We start from the raw sequence: 18961 nt of genomic DNA on the forward strand, positions 1-18961 counted from the left end.
ATTTGCGAGAGTCCGATTGCGGGACTTTATACTGTAAACTATTATAGTTTAATGTTATGCTTATAAATTTGTGCAAGTTATGGTTGTTACAGTAACAGGGATCAGTATTATACAGTATTATCAGTATTATATCAGAATTATTTAACTATGTATTTTGTGAAAGAAACTATTTTGTACCTGTTTATAATGTACCTATTTGCAGTTGAAAGGATAGTAAAGATGACGTCAAGATAAAATTTAACTTTGCTTATACCTACAATAACACACCTCTAGTAGCCATTCCTAATCCAGCTTAGGACATTGTTATTTGTTTTCAGGTACATATTTTGTGAGGGTACTTTTTTATAGTTTATCCATGCGTGGGTTGGAGGTTATTTGCTGATCTGCAACAAGTACCCTTCAGTTGGAACGGTAAGAAAGAATAAGCGAGAGATATCAACAGAGTTCCTCAAAACAAAACAAAGGTCAGAATGCTCTAGTTTTTTTGGATTCCAAGAGAATTGCACCCTTGTATCCTATGCTCCCACAAAAAATAAAAATTTGCTGCTGATATCAACTATGCATCATGATGCAGCAATTGATGACCATACAGAAAATTCTAACAAACCGGAGATCGTCACATATTATAACTCCACAAAAGGAGGTGTAGATGTGGTAGACAAGTTGTGCGCAACATACAATACCATCAGAAACTCTAGAAGATGGCCCATGACAGTATTCTACAGTTTGTTGAATAGTGCGGGAATAAACGCCAACATAATTCGCATTGCAAACAACAACTGTGAACAGAAGAGAAGGTTGTTCTTGAGAGAGCTAGTGTTTGGGCTTGTAGATGAACACCTTCATTCTCGGGAAAATATCTCCAACATGCCGAAACTTCTGAAGGAAAGAGTTCAGAAAATAAGTATGCAGAAGAACAATAAAGGAACACAAGAGGAAGTCACTCAACCACGAGGAAATAAAAGAGGATGCTGTGTACGATGACCCGGAAAAGACAGAAAAACAATATTTACTTGTGCACGTTGTAATGACTATGTATACTTACAACATACACTTAACATGTGTGGCAAATGTTCTTCTGAGATACTTATATCTGTGAAAACCAATATGTAAAGGTTTTTTTTCATATTTTTTTTTCACTTTAAATGCAGATAGTGGCAAATCCTTGTAACAAAATAGACAGATATCACATAATTTTTACCCATTACACTGTGTGCTAGGAACTGAAAATTACAAAAAAAAAAAAAAAAAAAGATTGTTTTGTGGACTTTATTTTATGTGTATGTGCATGCAAAGAAAATTATTTTTCTAGGTAGAGCTGAAAAATTTGTATAGTCAACTTTTATTTATATTTTTTAAAAATATACAATTAACAAATGAATGACACCTATCATATTTGACTTATTTATAAAGAAATCATTTAAAACATAATTTTAAATTGTGTAAACTACATTTTTTTCCCTTTTATTTGTATTGTAGTTAGTAAAAAATATATATAAAGACACATCAGACTTATTTGAATTATTACAAGGCCCAATAACTTAAGTTGGGGTCTGTCAGACCCAGTGCGACCTATGGTGTCATTTCATACAGTGCGAATTCTGAAGGGTTAATACTCACACACAAGCACAAAATGTTTATGTACATTATAGCTCTACAAATTTATTAATCTGTATGGGCAAAAATAAATGCTATAAAAAGTTTTGACATGCTTATGACTACATGGTATGAATAGAACATAATTTTACTCACAGTTCTGAGTTATATTTGGATCACATATCTCTATCCGCACGACCCTGTCGTTAGACTCCCTCCATGACCCACTAAACATGCTCTCGAAGTACGGGCTCTGAAAATTATTTCCATTGCTCATTATAATGCAGAAATAAACTTCTGGCTAAAACCAACAAGAATACAGAAGATTTACTATGTCAACTATACAATTTTCTATAAAAAAAAATACTCACCCCCTAAATTTTCATACTACTAAGCCACCAGTACATGCAGTAAAATGTAACTATACACTGTATAGTTTTAAAGTTAGAAATAGCAATATTTTGATTAGAAAGAAAAGCCTTTTATGGTTACTTTGTAAAGAGATCACAAAAGAATTTTCACAACATGTTCTTTCAATAAGATACCAATTATTAGAGAGTAAATTCTTAATCATTCAGCAAAACTGCATAAAATGTACCTTTTTGGTTTGTAACTTTGCATTATTTATGTTATATATATATATATATATATATATATATATATATATATATATATATATATTATATATATTATATATATATATATATATATATACACGAGTGTTTATGAAGAGAATACAATCTCACCTGACATAGGTAAACCTTATGCAGCTTCCAAAGCTTATCCAAAGCAATAACTAATATGTCACTATCCTTTCCTTCAAGGTATAGTGTTTTGTACACGTAATTAAGAGTACCATCCAGCTTGAATCTGAAACAAGTGCCACATACCACAGAAAGCATTAACTTAACAAGTAAAATAACAATTTAAATTACTTAACTTTCATTCTAAAATAGTTATGCCTGCTTTTTAGTAGTACTTCCCATTATGCTTCAAGTGGCATTCTTGGTTTAAAATGTAGGAAGAGAAAATAAACACGTTTATAATGTAATCAGTCAGACTGTTTACAGTTTTTGTTTTATAATCTTCAATATTGTTTTAAACTATTTTGCATCATTTTGTGATGAATTATAATTAATATAATAATTTTTGTATGTTAGGACGACAACCATTTGACAGTCATATAACAATACATTTTATCATACCTATTTAGTTTCAGGGTCTTCTGAATTATTATTCCTTGGAGTGTTATTCATTTTGCCATAGATTTACACATACATTGATATTTTATTATTATTATTCTTTTTACCTCCCAACTGCCTTGCCATTGAGGAATGACTGGTAAAATCTTACAGCACTTTGGTTGCTGTGAGCAACCAAACCAACAGAATATTTCTGCAAGGAAGAATTAAGAGAGAAGCCTTCGGGATTGCTTGGTGAAGACGTAGCTCGGGCTGGTTGCCCGCTCGAGTAGCAGAAGATGCGCGTCACCCATTATTGAATTAGAGGTCCATCTTCTGAAAGTTTCGAGCTAGCATTTTCTCACTTTGTACGTAAGAAGATAGGGAGTTACGACACATTGGTGAACCACTTCCGCATCTGTTGCTTTTGGTCATATTGTGCTTCAAGATGACGTTTGCAGCTCTTTACCACGAACATTTCTGACGTTTGGGGAGATCCAATTTGACTATAAACTTTTCAGGACCTAGAGGGACGCCGATCTTCGATCCAGTTCCTGATGGTATCGTCATCGCCGTAGTTTATTTTCTGAAAAACCGTATAATTTCCAGTGTAGCTGAGTACTACCTGGAGGTCTGAGAGATACAAAAAGATTGCTCCCGACTCCATATAGGTAGTTCCGAAAATTTTATTGTGTACCCTCTTGCCCTATCATATTTCCAAGTTACAACAATTCAGTTTTATAACAAAATGAAATTAAAATCTCATTTTAATTGTTTTGTTCTCCTGTGTTTTAAGGTCTAATTGAAATACCTAAGTGAAATTATATTTACATTATTCGCTCTAGAATTATACAGACACTGCCAATTAATAAACTTAGTATTTGTTAATCAATTCTATTTTAATGAATATTAATTGGACCATATAGATCTGACAGGAACTTTATGCAGGGATACACTACACATCTAAACTCACACTCTCTATCACAACTTCAGTGGCATGCTAGATGGGATAACATATCGAACTGAAGCCAACGAGGGAGGTGAGATAGATCAACTTCAGAAACCGAAAACAAAGATATTTTCTAACTATACAGAAGTTAAAGTAAAAGATAGATTAGCGCACGCGTAACAATGTATTAAAAAATTATTGAACCGTAATCACACAAAAAGCATTTTCAAAATTAGTGAATACACACATGAAAACTCACTTTTTTGTTGAGGGTATTTCTATCACTTCGCTGTCGGACAAATCACTATCACTATCTTCTCGGCGTTTTCTTTTTCTACCGATAGCCAAATTGAACGTTTTAATACCCGAATGAATGTTATTTACAATTGGATGGTATAAATGAACAAATTTACTAAAAGGATTGCCCATGACGGAAATAATGTAGCGTACATAAAATAACACACTTTATTATATAAAACTACTAATATAGTCAGGCAATCGCATTTTTATCGAAGAATAAACATTCATTCTAATTCCTTACCAACACCCTCCAAACATAAATACATAGAATAAAAAGTATAAATATAAACAAGTCCACTATGGGAAACCGAAGATACACAGAAGTTCTTTCCAATACCATGTTCATGCCATGGAGGTAATAGACTATTACCTCCATGGTTCATGCATGTTCGGTTTTTCTTATCTACATTTTTTTTTTATCTGTGTGTTATATTATCACGTTTAGGATTTAAATTTTTAATTCGTTTATTGTGTATTTGGTTAGAAACTTTATGCTGATTGGTTAAAACATTAATGATTCTGAAGTAAAGAAAATATTATTTCTGAAATTAAAAATTCAAAAATGAAAGTAGTTTGACATTTCCTGGTTTATCGTAAATATTATAAATTTGTGATATCGTGAGAACGGTCTGTGAGTTAGTTGCATTAAAAATACTTTATATCTGCCAGATCCGCGGACATTTTTTACTCGTTCTGCACACATGTCGCGTTGGATATACTGCAGACGAATTGGCGCTGGATTATCATAGTATCTCAGGAAATTTGAATATTTAAAAGTAAAAATGCCAAATTGCACTGTATATAGTTGCCCGAATCACAATAGAAGATCAAAAGGGAACGAAATAAAGTTTTATAGTTTCCCCAAAAATGAGGATCTAGCTCAAATTTGAGTACATGCATGTAAACGTAAAGATAAAATAATATTTGAACAATGGTAAACGTCATCACATGTTAATAGTTGAGAAATAGTTTGTATATACTTAACAAATAAACACAATAAATTTATTTTAAAGATAAAGCTTTTAGATGTATTTCGGTTTTATTGCTAACTATTTTATAAACAATAGTCTCTTTGCCGTTAGTTAAGTTATAGGCCTAACAATCATCATTATTGATGTTTGCAACGTATTTCTTAACGAACATAGCCTTTAATATAGCCACATAGCTGTAATAGATATGTCGATGTTTACTTGTTTAGTTTTAAGCATTATCTTAGAATAATTACAATTATGCTGCAACTTTTAGGTTAAAAATGTGAATTACCCACACTAATTTGTTTCACTACTTGCAATAGTCTAAAGATATGCAAAAATTAAAAATATTAAAAATACCTGCATTGATATGTTAGCATGTAGGCCTACTGGATACAAAAAACTCTTCATTTGCACATCTATGGTATATCATATCAGATAAGTCCATATTTTTAAGCAAAAATTACTGAGTTAAATAATACACCACTTTGAAAACAAATTACTCTTAATAGGTTTAGCATCTTAGTTTGTTGCTAGTAATAAATAGAGCCCTGCTTCTAAAATGACTCTCTAATCAAAAATTTTCAAGCTAGATGATTACTTAATGCAATAGTCTATTGTCAGCAATCACACTGAATGGTCCCTCATACTTTTTTAAGTGATGGTGATGTAGGTACCCAGTGGTGGATCCAGGGGGTTGGGTTGGCTCAAGGGGCCCCTCTCTCCCAAGCAACTGGGTCATTCCCTGACAAAATTATATTTAATATTATCCTTCCTTAGTACTAAACTACCAACAGTACAAGTATTATAAATTATACATACTTAATCAATTTTAAGTAGTTATAGCATGTTTTAAAATTTTTAATTTCTATAAAAAGGCCCTCAGTTGGTAAAGCCACTCCCAAACCAAAATATTGGATCCATCACTGGATGTACCGTTTATTAATTCATTTCTATGCTCCAAAAGGGATCCTTAGTGGTAGTGCCCACTAATACTTCACAGTAATTGGGCAATAACAGGTTTTATAATAACCCCAGCATAACTCAAATTGTGGAAACTCAATTGGTGCCTTGGTGGTTCAGGTACCTTTAAAGTTTTTTTTCTCTCTCTCTCTCTTCAAAAATCAAGTTATCTCCTACTTAATAAAGAATTCATTTGCTTTTTAAAAAAAATTATATATATTTATTGTTTAATGATACATCCGGTAGATCTACGTTTACAATTTTGGAAAGCAATTGGGCAAGTTTTAAATATAAAATACTATTTTAATATAAAATATTTTCAATATTATGAAATACATCTACTGAGCAAACCTGTCGTCACCTTGATGATCAACCCTTACAGCTCAGTTTCATACATGGTGACGCCATGTAGTGGCGTGGTGAGGAAGCCACAGACCACACGATGTTCTGATGGAAGGTTGATCCTGCAATGGTTTACCTTTACCTTTCACAGAATAAAGGACAACACAACTCTATCAGTCAGGAAGGAAATTTTCCATTATTGAAAAGTTTTAACTATTAGGTCTTCGTAGATTAAGATTTATTGCAGCGCCCACATGTATAAACAAGAACCGCAATTCACCTCTCTCTCTCTCTATTTGTTTAGCGTGAATTTAAAAGATTGCCGTAACACTTGTTTCAGTCAGACAGAGATTTTACGGCATGTGCTCCTGCCCAGAAAATTAAATAGAAAACTTCAGACAGAGCCAGTCCCATAAGATGTAGTGCTGCTCGTGTCACAATGGTGCGCAGCTGATACTGCTAAAACAAACATCTAGCGAGATACGTGCACAGCCCCAGACGTAAATAAGGTTGAAAGAAAAGAATTAAGTAGTTATGGCACTAGATCTTTTGCTACAAAATGATTGCTGGGGATCTCTGAGAGAGAGCATCTGCACCAGCAAGCAGCAATAAGTTGGCCATTATGAACTAGAACTTTGAATTAGACCAATGGCTCAATATTAAGCAGCAAAATTCACATATTAAGGACATAATGCTAACTTTCATGACTCCTGGTACAGAATGTTCTGCTGACAAATTTTAATTTTTTACTTACTATTGGAAGGTTAAAGTTTTCTGTATGTGTACAATTTTATGGGGAAGATTTTCTGATATTACAAAAATTTTAGCAGCTGAGAATGTCAGATGTTATTAATCAGTAAATTTTCTAATATTGAAAACTGTTATATGATTTGTGTCCTCAAACCAATATTATCATAAATAAATTTTTATATGATTAAAAGAATAGGTAAACAGGCTGGCAATGCAAATTAAATAATATTGTAGCAGCTGTGTGTGAACTATCATATGCTAGGTTCTCATAGAAACCTCCATTGCTGCCAAAATACAGGCTCGAGCAGAAATTCTGTTGGTAACAGACATAAAAGTGTTAACAAACACTACCTCAATGCAATAAAGAATTTTGTTTAAGTAATGAAACACAAGTTCTGCTTTTGGAGAAAATAATTTTTATAAACACCTTGATGTTCACAAGCCCATACCCATCACAGGTACTGGATTTACGACATTAACAAAATAACATACCTACTACAAAGCACATACAGTACTTCACATGGTAACAAATCCTTAATACTTTTGCATAACTATACTGCACAGACACAATTTTTTTACATATTTATAGTAAAATAAATTAAATACTACACAGTAAGTTCCAAATTTACAAGTAACTTTTTCTTAGCTGATCACAGTGTACAATAGTTACATTAGAAAACTTGTTTACTTTTAAACAAGTCTTGCAAAATTATCAACTTCCCTGAATAGTCTTAAAGCACTTTGAATCAATGTATTTAGTTTAACTCACTAGAAGATAAATACCAGGAACCAATAAAAAGTATTTCAGGCCTGTTTAAATATATACTAAATGTGATCAATGTCCCAAATGAAATCAATATGTTAGACAAGTAAACATCTTTCTAATTTTACCCAATAATATGAAATTCCAACTGAAGCTTTGAACATAGTGAACCACTACCAGAACAGCAGTAGATAAGATATATTTGGTTAAATTCAGTATCACGTATTACTGAATATATTTTCTTCCAATGTTGAACACACAAAACCAAAAATAACTTCAAAAATTAAAAAAAAATATATATCAATATACTTATTTAATTTTTTTATTAAACTACATGTACTCAATATCGTAATTTTTGGACTGGTCATTTTTAACATGTTATCACATTCATTCAGTTACGTGCTGAATGTGTTTTTAATGACACTTTATTCAAGCTAGTGTTATTTATTACCTGCAAAAATTTTGAAGCAAACCAAGTGCAAAAATTTAGGTATATATTTTCTTGCTGATCAACTTGTATCAATAGTATTAAATATTAAAATGTACCTAAAAAGACTACGTAGTTTGAGAGATGAAAATAGATTAAGAGTATTAAATAGATGATATAGAATAATGAAAGTTAATTACTTATTCAAGCAGCCAGCAAATTCATAAAAGCATGCTACTAAAGCTTTCGCAGGAAGAATTATTGATAAACTCACTATCTAAAATGAGTACAAAAAGTCAAGCCACAAATACAACTCTTAATTTTACTATAGTTTATAGAAATAATATAAATGCATACAAGCTGTATAACTGTACAACCTAAGACGTATTACCAACATTAACGTGAAGTCATAATTTGCCAGAGCACCTGTTTTATTCAGACTGCATTTGTGGTTCACAATAACATCTGCAGTACAATCATTTTAAATACACACTCCATCGTAACAACGTGGATGCAAGCACCTTCCGTATTTACCCGCAGAAGGGTCATGGGTTTGTATGGGTCGCACCCTTAACTTTGGGCAAAAAAATCTAACATTTTCATTGTAAGGGTCGCCCATGCATCTGTCTTCACTATAGTTCCATAGATACAAGTGAAGTAATTGTTCTTTTTTCTCAGTTTACTGGTGCGTAAGAAATACAACACTGGCATTGACCCTCCGCTCTTCTTTGTTTACTATGGAATATATTTATGATCCCACCAATTCCCGCACTTCCTAACAAGACAAAGGAGAAGACTGCTATTTATTATACCCTTGTTTCCTTTTCCCCTATTTTATTTTATTATTTTTTCAACCCATTCCTTTGCCACAGAGAGAAGAGGCATCAAGCTACTCTTTGTCAGTAGCACGCGAGGCTGGAGGAATATAAAAGGTGCTCTTATAAACACCAGCGATGGCTGCCAGTTTTGTTAAGGTGGGAAATCTCATTCAAAAACAATAATGATTGGACTGAGTTGCATCATGAACATCCGTCAAGATAGACACGTGGGTGCCAGTTCACGGACATTTACAAAGAAAGGGAGGGAAAGCCATCAACCCTGCCATATGCACAGACTCTTGCTCTCTCTCTCTTGCTGGTTTATTTTTAGATTTTCCTCCCCTTTCCACGCCCTTATAGCTCAGCAGACGCTGCGACTGGTAGGACGGCAGACACGCCACACGTACAATAACTGCACTGTTCACAGAACTTCACGCTGAGATATTTTGATTAAACAATTTACACTTACTCATGAAGTTATATTTATTAAAAACCAACATAGGTCTGTTATGTATGCACATATTACACCACACAGTTAAATATTTTTTTGTAACCCAAAATTCACATATGGGTCGCAGTACATCTTTTTACACTAAAAATCTGCCTAAAATAGGCGACCCATACGTGTGTGTATATACGTTACTGTAATGCAAGGGTCAATACAGCAGTTGCTCGCAAACAAGCGTTGGTGCGATTTCTAGATCCCAAAAGAATTTGGATCATTCTTTTGGCCATCTGTCTGAAACTAAAGTCCTCAGTTCAAGCTGCATTTCACATTTTAGCACATGTACATGAAAACCAGCTTAAACCTTTCCTTTGATTCCATTCTAAGATCTGCCAACCATTCTTTAAAAACTAGAAATTTCTACATAAAATACAGAAATACTTACATTTCTAAGATCTATACTGAATAACATAAGACCTGCCTGTTATCTCTGCCTCGGGCAGTTTAAATATGAAGGAGGGCTTAAGAGAAAATAGCTAAATTTAGTTTCAACATGAAGGAGGGCTTAAGAGAAAATAGCTAAATTTCATCTAAGATAACCAAATTTTGACAGGCATTGTGACCAATGAAAAATTTGTGAACATTCTTTTAAAAAAAAATATTCTTTCTGATAATGAGTCGTTGCCGGATGAATGTTGTTAGTTAGGTTGGCAATTAGCAGAGATAGGCAGTACTGAAAATGCAACAATATGAAATACATATTTTCCACACATTTTTATATTTTGTTTTGCAAATACTTCTTGTTTTAAGTATTTTGTAGTTGTTATCAAAAAAAATCATTCATACTCCACAATTTAAAAAAAAAAAAAATACTTTTCACTTTGAAAGTATATTCCCAGGTTGCAGGAGCACAAGCACTCAACCAAAGGGCTGTTCCATTCATCTGACAACAGACTAGCAGCTACTGGTCGAAATTATTCCAAAACAGCAGGTACTTATTAAAAAAGGAATGGAATGAAGTCTTACAGTTTTAATTAATAAATTATGCAATACTTCAGAAAATAAACACAATATGATTTTGACACATTATTTAACCAACAACACGATGTTATCCATATTTCTTAGTAGTTTTATAATGTGGATCAAATCAACATTTCAGTATTCAATGGAAGATAAGCATCAAAATTTTTAACTATCTGAAACCACAGCAGGCCACAAGCACAATCTTTTGGTTAAAATCATTTTACAAGCAAAGTAAAATATATCAAGCACCCCCGGGGAGGGTTATTTGTTTATTCTCATGCCGAAATGATTCTGGAGGAGGCAAACACCCGGGCACGCAATGGCGCTACCACCAAAAGGTTGTTGGTCGAATGTCGCACAGTGGATGCTTTACTTTGCTCCTTGAAGTGTCAAAATTTGGTGTGATGGAATGAAACACAGTTTGCCAGACGAGGCTATAGCCAGCCTGCGCGAACGGGCGAGCGGGGCAGTGGCTGAGGGAAAGTGGGAGGGCACGGGAAAGCCCCGAGGAGAAACCCTCCACACCACGGCAGTGGTCGCCTCTACACCCGCGTGAGAATTCCCTTCCGATAAGAAACATCCCCAGGCGCAGCAGGAGGCTAGTGACAGCCGGCTCGTGGGCCATTGGGGTACAGAACACTGAAACTAATAACAACGCTACTAAACTGCCTAACGCACAATATTCAAAATTCATGCAAATAGACCGACATGACTACAATCAGACTTAAGAAACTACAAGCACTTTTACCTGAGAAAGAAACATACACGTAATCAGTCTTTCAGGACTTAAGTAAACTTTAAAATGTGATTATTGATTCTGAAATCAACCATGACAAGACCAATTGCACAAAAAGCATCTTTAAAAGCTGAAATTTACTGGGGACTGGGAGCAGATTTGCCAAAATACCAAAAAAAATGATGAAGTAAGATATTTAAAATAACTATTTAAGAGCAGAATGGTCAAAATTTTGTACAAAATATAATGTAAATAGTTGAGGAGTTATTTATGAACATATTGGAGTCAATGCATTTTAAAAAAATGAAAAGAAAAAATAGTCAAACTAAAGAAAAAAAATTATTTCAAAGTTGAGACACTAGTGAAATTCCAGAACCATTAATCACCATTCAAATATACAAATGCAGCAACAATGTCTGGAAATAAAAACCATCATTCACTCTCACAAACAAGCCTTAAATAAGCGATTCTGTAGCTTTTAAGATAAAATGCTAAGTGTGTGCGAAATGCCTAGGAACTATTTTTGGTGCAGTTTTCGGAGTTGAAATCCTCCTCCTCCCCCGTGCCCTCGCTGGAGCTGCGCAGGTCCCGCTCCACCTGACCCGCAAACGCGAACTTGCACGCCAGCTTCAGGATGATGCACGTCCATATGACGTGCAGGAAGAGCAGCACGAACAGCAGGGAGTTGAAGATGTAGTAGGCGGGGAACATGTGCACGAACTCCTCCGCGCCGATGGTGGTGCTGTGCAGGATCCAGAAGGGGTAGACGCCGACGCGGGTGGCGACCCACAGCAGCGCGAACAGCACGAACAGGAGGTTGCAGGCCAGCTGGCGGCCGGCGTACTTGGCCATCTTGGTCAGCTCAAGCAGGATGTCTGCGCAGTCGTGCACGAGCAGGACCAGCGTGCCGATGCGGTGCGCGTTGCACACCCACGACAGGGACAGCAGGCTGATGGTGGTGAGGTGGTGCACGAACATCTGCCAGAAGTCCTTGCGGTGCACGTCGGTGAACTGCGATATGGTGAGCGACCAGTAGAACGCCAGGGAGACCATGTAGTACCACCAGCAGTCCCCGGTCACCGGCTGGAAGGGGTAGTCCCGCCAGCAGTCGTCGATGTCCGCCAGCCAAGGCTTGTCCCACAGACAGCACAGTCCGAACAGGAACGACGAGGAGTAGTAGAGGCAGCGCCACGCACTCTCACAGAACTTCACCAGGGTGGACGGTCGATCCTGGAAGTAACAGTTACAAGCAAACAATTTATAATCACAGCGACAAAATTACTTTTGAACTGCTTCACAATATATACATTATGCAGTGAGACACCTTTGCCAGGCGCGTAAGAAGAATTTCATTTTGTTTCATTTTAGAAGGGGTGTAGGTTGCTGTTTCTAGAAACACTTTGCCTACTGTTTGCTTTCAAATTATTTCCATTTGTTAGTGGGAAAAAACAATTTTTTTTTTTACGATTTCGGGTCCAAAGCAATAATTTTAGAAGAAGAAAAATTTATGGCACATTGCCACAACTAAGTTGCAACCTTTTTGCTCATACCAAGTGATTTTAGAACTCGGAATCAAAACTAAGACTATCGCAACATGGACTTCTATGACTTCAAAAACTAGAGTACAAGCTTAATGTGAACTGGGATTTAACCATTGACTGTAATTATATTATATTCAGGTTCATCAACCAGCTTAATATTTAAATTAGAATAGTAAGCTATGTTAAACCAATATAATTTTCACTATACCTTTAAAAAGACTTGCTCTCATATTAAATTTGCTGCAAACTAAATCATTAAAAGGTTCTGCCAACAAATCTAGATTTGAAAAAAACATTTTAAGAAAATCATTGTAGGTAATTTTATTAAAATTTAGAGCAAATTACCCTGCATCATGAGTGTTAAGTGTACCATATTACGTCAGAGAAACAACATAAAACAAAAAGGTTTTAATAAGGAATTTATATATGTAGTCTACAAAAAATTCTTTCTACCCTACCTGTGCGTTACGTAGACGGAACCACCTATCTATCTTTCTTTCCGTCATATCGAGCTGTTTGCACAGTCCGTTCATTTCCTTGCTGCTGGGCCTTTTCGTCACGGAGTACACTTTCTCCAAGGCAGCGTTTGGCTCTGGCACTCTGCTGTTCTGGCGCCTTATCCCCAGGCGTGTCCCGATGTGGGAGAAGACGTGTTTCTCCAGCAGACACCTCAGCAGCCACATCGCGACTGCCATCGGCAGAGGAAACACGAGGTGCCTGTAGTCGGCGTAGGGCCGGTCCGCGGTGGGCTCCAGGTCCTCCCAGGTGACGTTCGGAGGGAGCCACACCGCGGGGCTCCAGAATTTGTCCAAGAAAGACTGCACTCCCATCATCCTGTCCACGCCTGAAAATTTATCAACACACGATAATCTAAAGAAAATTACTCGGTTAAAAAATTACTTGAGCCCGACAGTGTGCTTGCCTGTACGTGATGCCTACCTGCAAGCGGTGCGTTCCCTGTTTGCAGTGTCCACCTGCTTGTAGTGTACTTGTGCTGTCTATATGTATATGCACTTGTTTGTTATCTTTATGGTGTGCCCATCTCTAAAGTACCTCAACTGTTGTTGGGCATCTACAGTAATAAACATGAAGGTTTCATAATTTTTGACACTCATTATAAAATAGATTTTTAATTTACTTAGTTTTAGAATGAACATTCAGCGTGTGCAAGGTGTATGGTGCTCTCTCTGCTCAAAACATAGAAGGGGAGGGGGGGGGGGGGGAAACATTTTTTTTTACTTAATTTAACATCTTGTCAATAGAGACAAACACTTGAGATTGGGTAGGAAAATAGCCGTGAGGATCTATTCAATCATTTGCCTGGAGTGGTTTCGGAAAACCAAGATTAGGATGAAAGGACAGGGATTCGAACCCGACTCCTTAGCATACGTGGTCGTCCAACTAATAAACCTTAGAAAAAGAAATTTTCTCAAAAATTTAAGTCTTCTTGTCAGTGGGCAGCATCCATGTAGAAAAATATCATGACGGACATGCAGAACATAGTGAATTGCTCGGCATGTTGACGGACAGTCGGATGGCGGATGGACGAGCTGGATCACTGACCAGCTGTAGTCAGGGTGTCTACATCTACAAACACCTTCCAAAACCAGCGTTGGAAAAAAAAAAGTTATTACATTAATTATATAGGTTCTAAGCATGTTCAAATGAAAGCCATACAACATCCCGCTTTCGGCCACTCATTTTGAACCAGAAAAGTTGTAACATCAATGAACTGAAGTCCTGCTTATCTGCACATCTAACTGGAACAACCACAGAAAGGGTATTTCGTTAATGTCTTAGGTCACGGCTTTTCCGCAAAGTAAAAATAAAATTATGAAAATACCATTTTCCAACACTAGAGACGTTCCTGTATTTACCCTGAAAACAGTGTTAATAAACTCCTGCTAGTTTATGATAAATCCGAGTTCTGAGCTCACATTTCAATATCTGCAATGCCACTGCCGCCGCCATTTATTGTTTACCCACGCAACTTGAAGCAAGGTGGTGAGACACTGATCAGGGTGGCCACAATAATCATATAAAATACCAATGACTTTCTCCTGGCCAAAATTTCAAATTTCCCCAACTAATGTTTAAAAAATTTTGTGTGTTTCAATTTTCTCAAAGAAATACAGAAAGTCCTGCCTCCATCATCCCCACTGCAGATACAGGAATTTTATTCCTTTGGGGGAGGTGGGTTAAAAGGGGTGAGATAATAAAAAAAATAGAAAAAAAAATAACATTTGAAAATGTGTATTCAAAAAACTTACATTACTATTGACACTAACACACATAAATGTTGGCCTATAGTAATAGCTGTAGGCGATTTTGGCTTCTCACACAGTATCATACTGTCTTCACTGATATTTTGCAAATTTCTTCATAACTTCACACTCCCTGTGTCCACCACTGGACCCAGTTCTCTCTCTACTTCTTAATTTCAAACAGAACCTCAGAGACACCATTTTACAATGTGTATGACTATGCACTAAAAAAACCATCTGAAGAAAAAATGATTTCACAGTTTGGGTGATGTCAGACTGGAACATGACATTTGTTTCCTCAGAAATTACTATCACTGGGGAATTTCCATAATTTTTTCAGGATTTAAAGTAAAAATCCCTAATTTTCCCTGACCAATTCCAACTTCCCTGTGTTTTCCCTGAACTTCCAGAATGTTGACCCCCTGCTGGACTTTCAGTCCCGAAGACCCAGGTTCAAATCCCAGTTCGCTTTTCAATAATTTCCTGAAATCACTTCAGACCTATTCTGGCTAGTTTCTAACAATATGCTAATTGGACAAAATGCAAAGCACAAATTAGAATTTTTAAAATCTATATCCAACTCAATGTTTATAGTACTCCCCCAATTCAAAGTTACCACTGGCAAAAAATTAGAAAAAAAAAAATTAAGTTATGGAGGCTTAAAATTTTTTTTTTGGTTAGTTCTGAACAAAGCAATCCTTATCCACTTGATACACATCCCTACAGACACAAGGGAATATTTAATAATGTTATTTTCTATTTTTTCGTTGTTTTTTTTGTGGGCTAATGATTTTCTAGGTCATTACACAGCTAAATCTTAAGTTCTTGTACCATGTAGTAAGAAATAATGAATGCAACCAAAATCTTGCTAACACCATTTCTGGTGGTAAAATCTGACTGCCTTGTGAATTGGTTCATGGGTAACACTGTGTCTTATAACCTATTATGGACCTCACAAACCTGGGCAGACATACAGTGTGCAGTGTTTCAGAAAAAAACCACGCAATTTGAAAATGCTAAATATATCAGAATGCTTGCTGTCTGTTTACAAAAAGCAGATATGAATAAGCTGGGGACAAATTAAGTACTTGTTTCTGTATTTTGTTTTCAAACTTTCTTTTTAAAAGACTCTAAATGGGTAAAGCATGTTTTTTTTCAGAATAATTTTTAGGCATAAAAAACCTGTACAGATTCTTGAAAGCACTCAAAGGCCTTACATTACACATTACACTTTTATCTTCAATGCGCACCAGTTCAGAGTCTTGCGCTTAGAGGCGACACCACACTAGAAGCACCAGCGAGTATCACACTTATCATCCCGCCTCACTAACACAGATAATCCCCTGACTACGGGGGTTGGCATCTTGTTTTGCATGTATGTACACAATTGAAATATTTAATTGCTCGATTGGTGCTGTTGACTTGAGTTTCAAATATCCTTTCTTCTCTTTGAATCAACAATAAATTGTAACTCAACTAAAAATAAGTTTTACATTCAAACTGTGTCATAACAAATAAATTAATCTATTAATGAAAGTTTTAGAACATTTATAAAAATCTTACAATTATAATTCTTTAGCTGCCAAAAGAAACACAAAATAAAATTTTAAACCCCTGACACAATTAGCCAATGCGTCTGGGAGCAAAATGCTGACACGCACTGCTTTCCATGCCACGATGAAAACAGCTGATGCCCTGCGACAAGCTACGTACAATTGGCATACAACAGGTGTAATTCCCTTATTATGAGCATTATTAGTCATTGTTGAATATTGTACAGAACTTTATATTTTATGTCACTCGTGGAGGTATCTGGTTATTTTATTGTATTAGAACTATCAAAACCTTTATTTAATTACAAAATAATGTCTGCTTTCCAATTGATACTGCGCACATCTGCCCCCACCTTCGACTAATTTGTCACATTCGTAATGGCCGGATGCAAGCACAGAGCCAATCACATTCCAGCACCAATAAAATTTCACAAATTCCATTACAACGACATTGCTGATCTTCTGCAGATAAATTGGAAACATGACAGGCAGCTTGGCCAATCAGATGCACAAATAAAGGTAATTTCTAACATAGATACTTTTCCATAAAAATATATAAAATTTTGAATGTTTATTTTTTTGAACACTCCACATTCCTCAATTTATCCTTAAAAAAGTATTTAAAAATTCCTACTTGTTTCTAAGAAACTGCCGTTTATAGGTTACATCAGGTTGCATGTACAATACTGCGGCCATCACTATGTAGTGCTTTAATTGTTATTAGCATACTTGAGACTGTTTTCAACAAGATATTGGCCTGATCACCTGTGCTTTCTATAGTGACATGCCTTTATTATGTGCTTTTAAAGCGTAACCAAGACTGTTTTCCACGAGAGATTGGACTGATTGTTGTCGCCGCCCTAATGTTTACTTGATACTCATTGCAACTTGATCATGTGTTTCTCCAGAGATCCTTAAGAATACAGCAGAGTTGAAACTGTTTTCTAGAAGATAAAAATGTTTAATGTCAGTACGTTATGACCGGGGTCAAGATTGTTTTTCACCCTAAATGGTTTTCCACCCAAGGATCTTAGGAGAAACACAGGATCAAGTTTCCGCTAGTATAAAGTAATCAGTAGGGTGGCGAAAACAAGATCAGGTACAGCTTTTGTTGAAACAATCACGGCTGCACTATTAAAGGACAAAATAAATTTATATCACTGTGGAAAGCACAAGCAATCAGGCCAATCTCTCATGGAAAACAGTTTCATCTAAGCTAATAACAAATAAAGTACAATATGGCAACAGCTAAGTTGTTGCACAGGCTACCTAAAGAATCTCATAACTGTAATTTCTCAGAAACTAGTACGAATTTTGAAACACTCTTTAAAGAGTAAATAATAGAAAACTTGTAGCGTTTAAAAAAATATATATTATTTGCGGAATACCAGCGACATTACAAATTTATCCACATGAACATTGACACCTGGTCAGCACGGCACACTATCAACTCATTGTTTCTTCACATTATATAAAACTAACATAAACCTAATAAAAATGGATGGGCTTTAATAAATAAACATAGCCAAAAAAAATCTAGAGAAGTTGATAATATTGGTTCATTTTTTTAATGGGGTTTATCTGCAGTAACTTCAGTCATCCCTTCTGTAACTAAATTCTTTAAAGAAAAAAGTTAAAGACTTCCTAATTGGTCATAATTTATATTCTCTAAGTGAATATTTGAATCATAATAAATCTTCTTAATTACAAACTTGTAATTGTAAATAGTACATTTTTTTCTCTTTTAATCATGATTCCAAATAAATGTCAGGAAATATATTTTAATTAAGTATTCTGATTTTTTTTTCGGAAAACGCTTTCCTTTAGAACTAAACTTAAACAACTAAACACCAAAAAATAACTACACGAACCTCAAATATATTAAGCACTCTGCACTCGCTGCTGTACAATGTTTGAAGATATATTTTATAACAATACGCGTTTATTATTTTCTTTGTAATTTTATTACATAAAAACATTTACCTGAACGCTGGTCTCTGAGCAAATGGGCACTCTCTAACTACTTATGATGAATGTTAAAAGTTACGAAAGAAAGTAACTGTGCAGCTATACACAATAACAGCCTTTGTCAGTCATTCTCTTGCGTTGACAATTTTAATTAACCATTAAAACATTCACAATAATAGCAGAAACCAAACAACAAAAATTTGAATGTTAAATTTTTGAATTGTAAATATTCGAGCAAAGCTCAAAGATACTACTATGAAGATTAATGCACACTCCTTGATTAATGCTAAGTTATCAAATTAGCGTATTAAGCAATTTTTGTAAATATACGAAACATAACTCAATCGGGACCAACATATATATTTCCACAT

At 35.3% G+C, this 18961-nt stretch overlaps 2 protein-coding genes across 5 annotated transcripts in view; both read right to left on the reverse strand.

Annotated features, from left to right (window-relative positions):
• Nucleotides 1-4361, reverse strand: part of LOC134528311 (protein germ cell-less) — a 48364-nt gene extending 44003 nt beyond the window's left edge. For 2 of the 3 annotated variants that reach the window (XM_063361825.1, XM_063361824.1), the window contains exons 1-3: nt 3986-4361; nt 2343-2466; nt 1753-1849 (exon numbers count right to left, since the gene is read on the reverse strand). In XM_063361825.1, the coding sequence (XP_063217895.1) occupies nt 1753-1849; nt 2343-2466; nt 3986-4155 (391 nt within the window). In that variant the 5' untranslated portion in view covers nt 4156-4361. The remainder of the gene's footprint in view (nt 1-1752; nt 1850-2342; nt 2467-3985) is intronic. The other variant, XM_063361826.1, reaches the window with a different exon arrangement.
• A 3084-nt stretch (nt 4362-7445) lies between these two features.
• Nucleotides 7446-18825, reverse strand: LOC134528312 (ceramide synthase 5-like). 2 transcript variants are annotated; one of them, XM_063361827.1, is made up of 3 exons: nt 18606-18825; nt 13264-13649; nt 7446-12494 (listed from the first exon to the last, which is right to left on the reverse strand). In XM_063361827.1, exons 2-3 carry the CDS (start codon nt 13636-13638, stop codon nt 11775-11777), a joined length of 1095 nt encoding a protein of 364 aa, XP_063217897.1. In that variant the 5' UTR covers nt 13639-13649; nt 18606-18825; the 3' UTR covers nt 7446-11774. The 2 variants fall into 2 exon arrangements, with proteins under 2 accessions (XP_063217897.1, XP_063217898.1); XM_063361828.1 differs by lacking the exon at nt 18606-18825 and adding an exon at nt 13745-16609.
• Nucleotides 18826-18961: the final 136 nt, after the last annotated feature.

The sequence above is a fragment of the Bacillus rossius genome, chromosome 1 (assembly GCF_032445375.1).
Source record: "Bacillus rossius redtenbacheri isolate Brsri chromosome 1, Brsri_v3, whole genome shotgun sequence".
Lineage (NCBI taxonomy): Eukaryota > Metazoa > Arthropoda > Insecta > Phasmatodea > Bacillidae > Bacillus > Bacillus rossius.

Excerpts from the sequence above, each read along its gene's own strand:
- LOC134528312 (XM_063361827.1), bottom strand. The coding sequence starts at position 13,638 with ATGATGGGAGTGCAGTCTTTCTTGGACAAATTCTGGAGCCCCGCGGTG. Across the intron at positions 12,495-13,263 it reads TCCGTCTACGTAACGCACAG|GATCGACCGTCCACCCTGGT; the intron begins GTAGGGTAGAAA and ends TGTTACTTCCAG.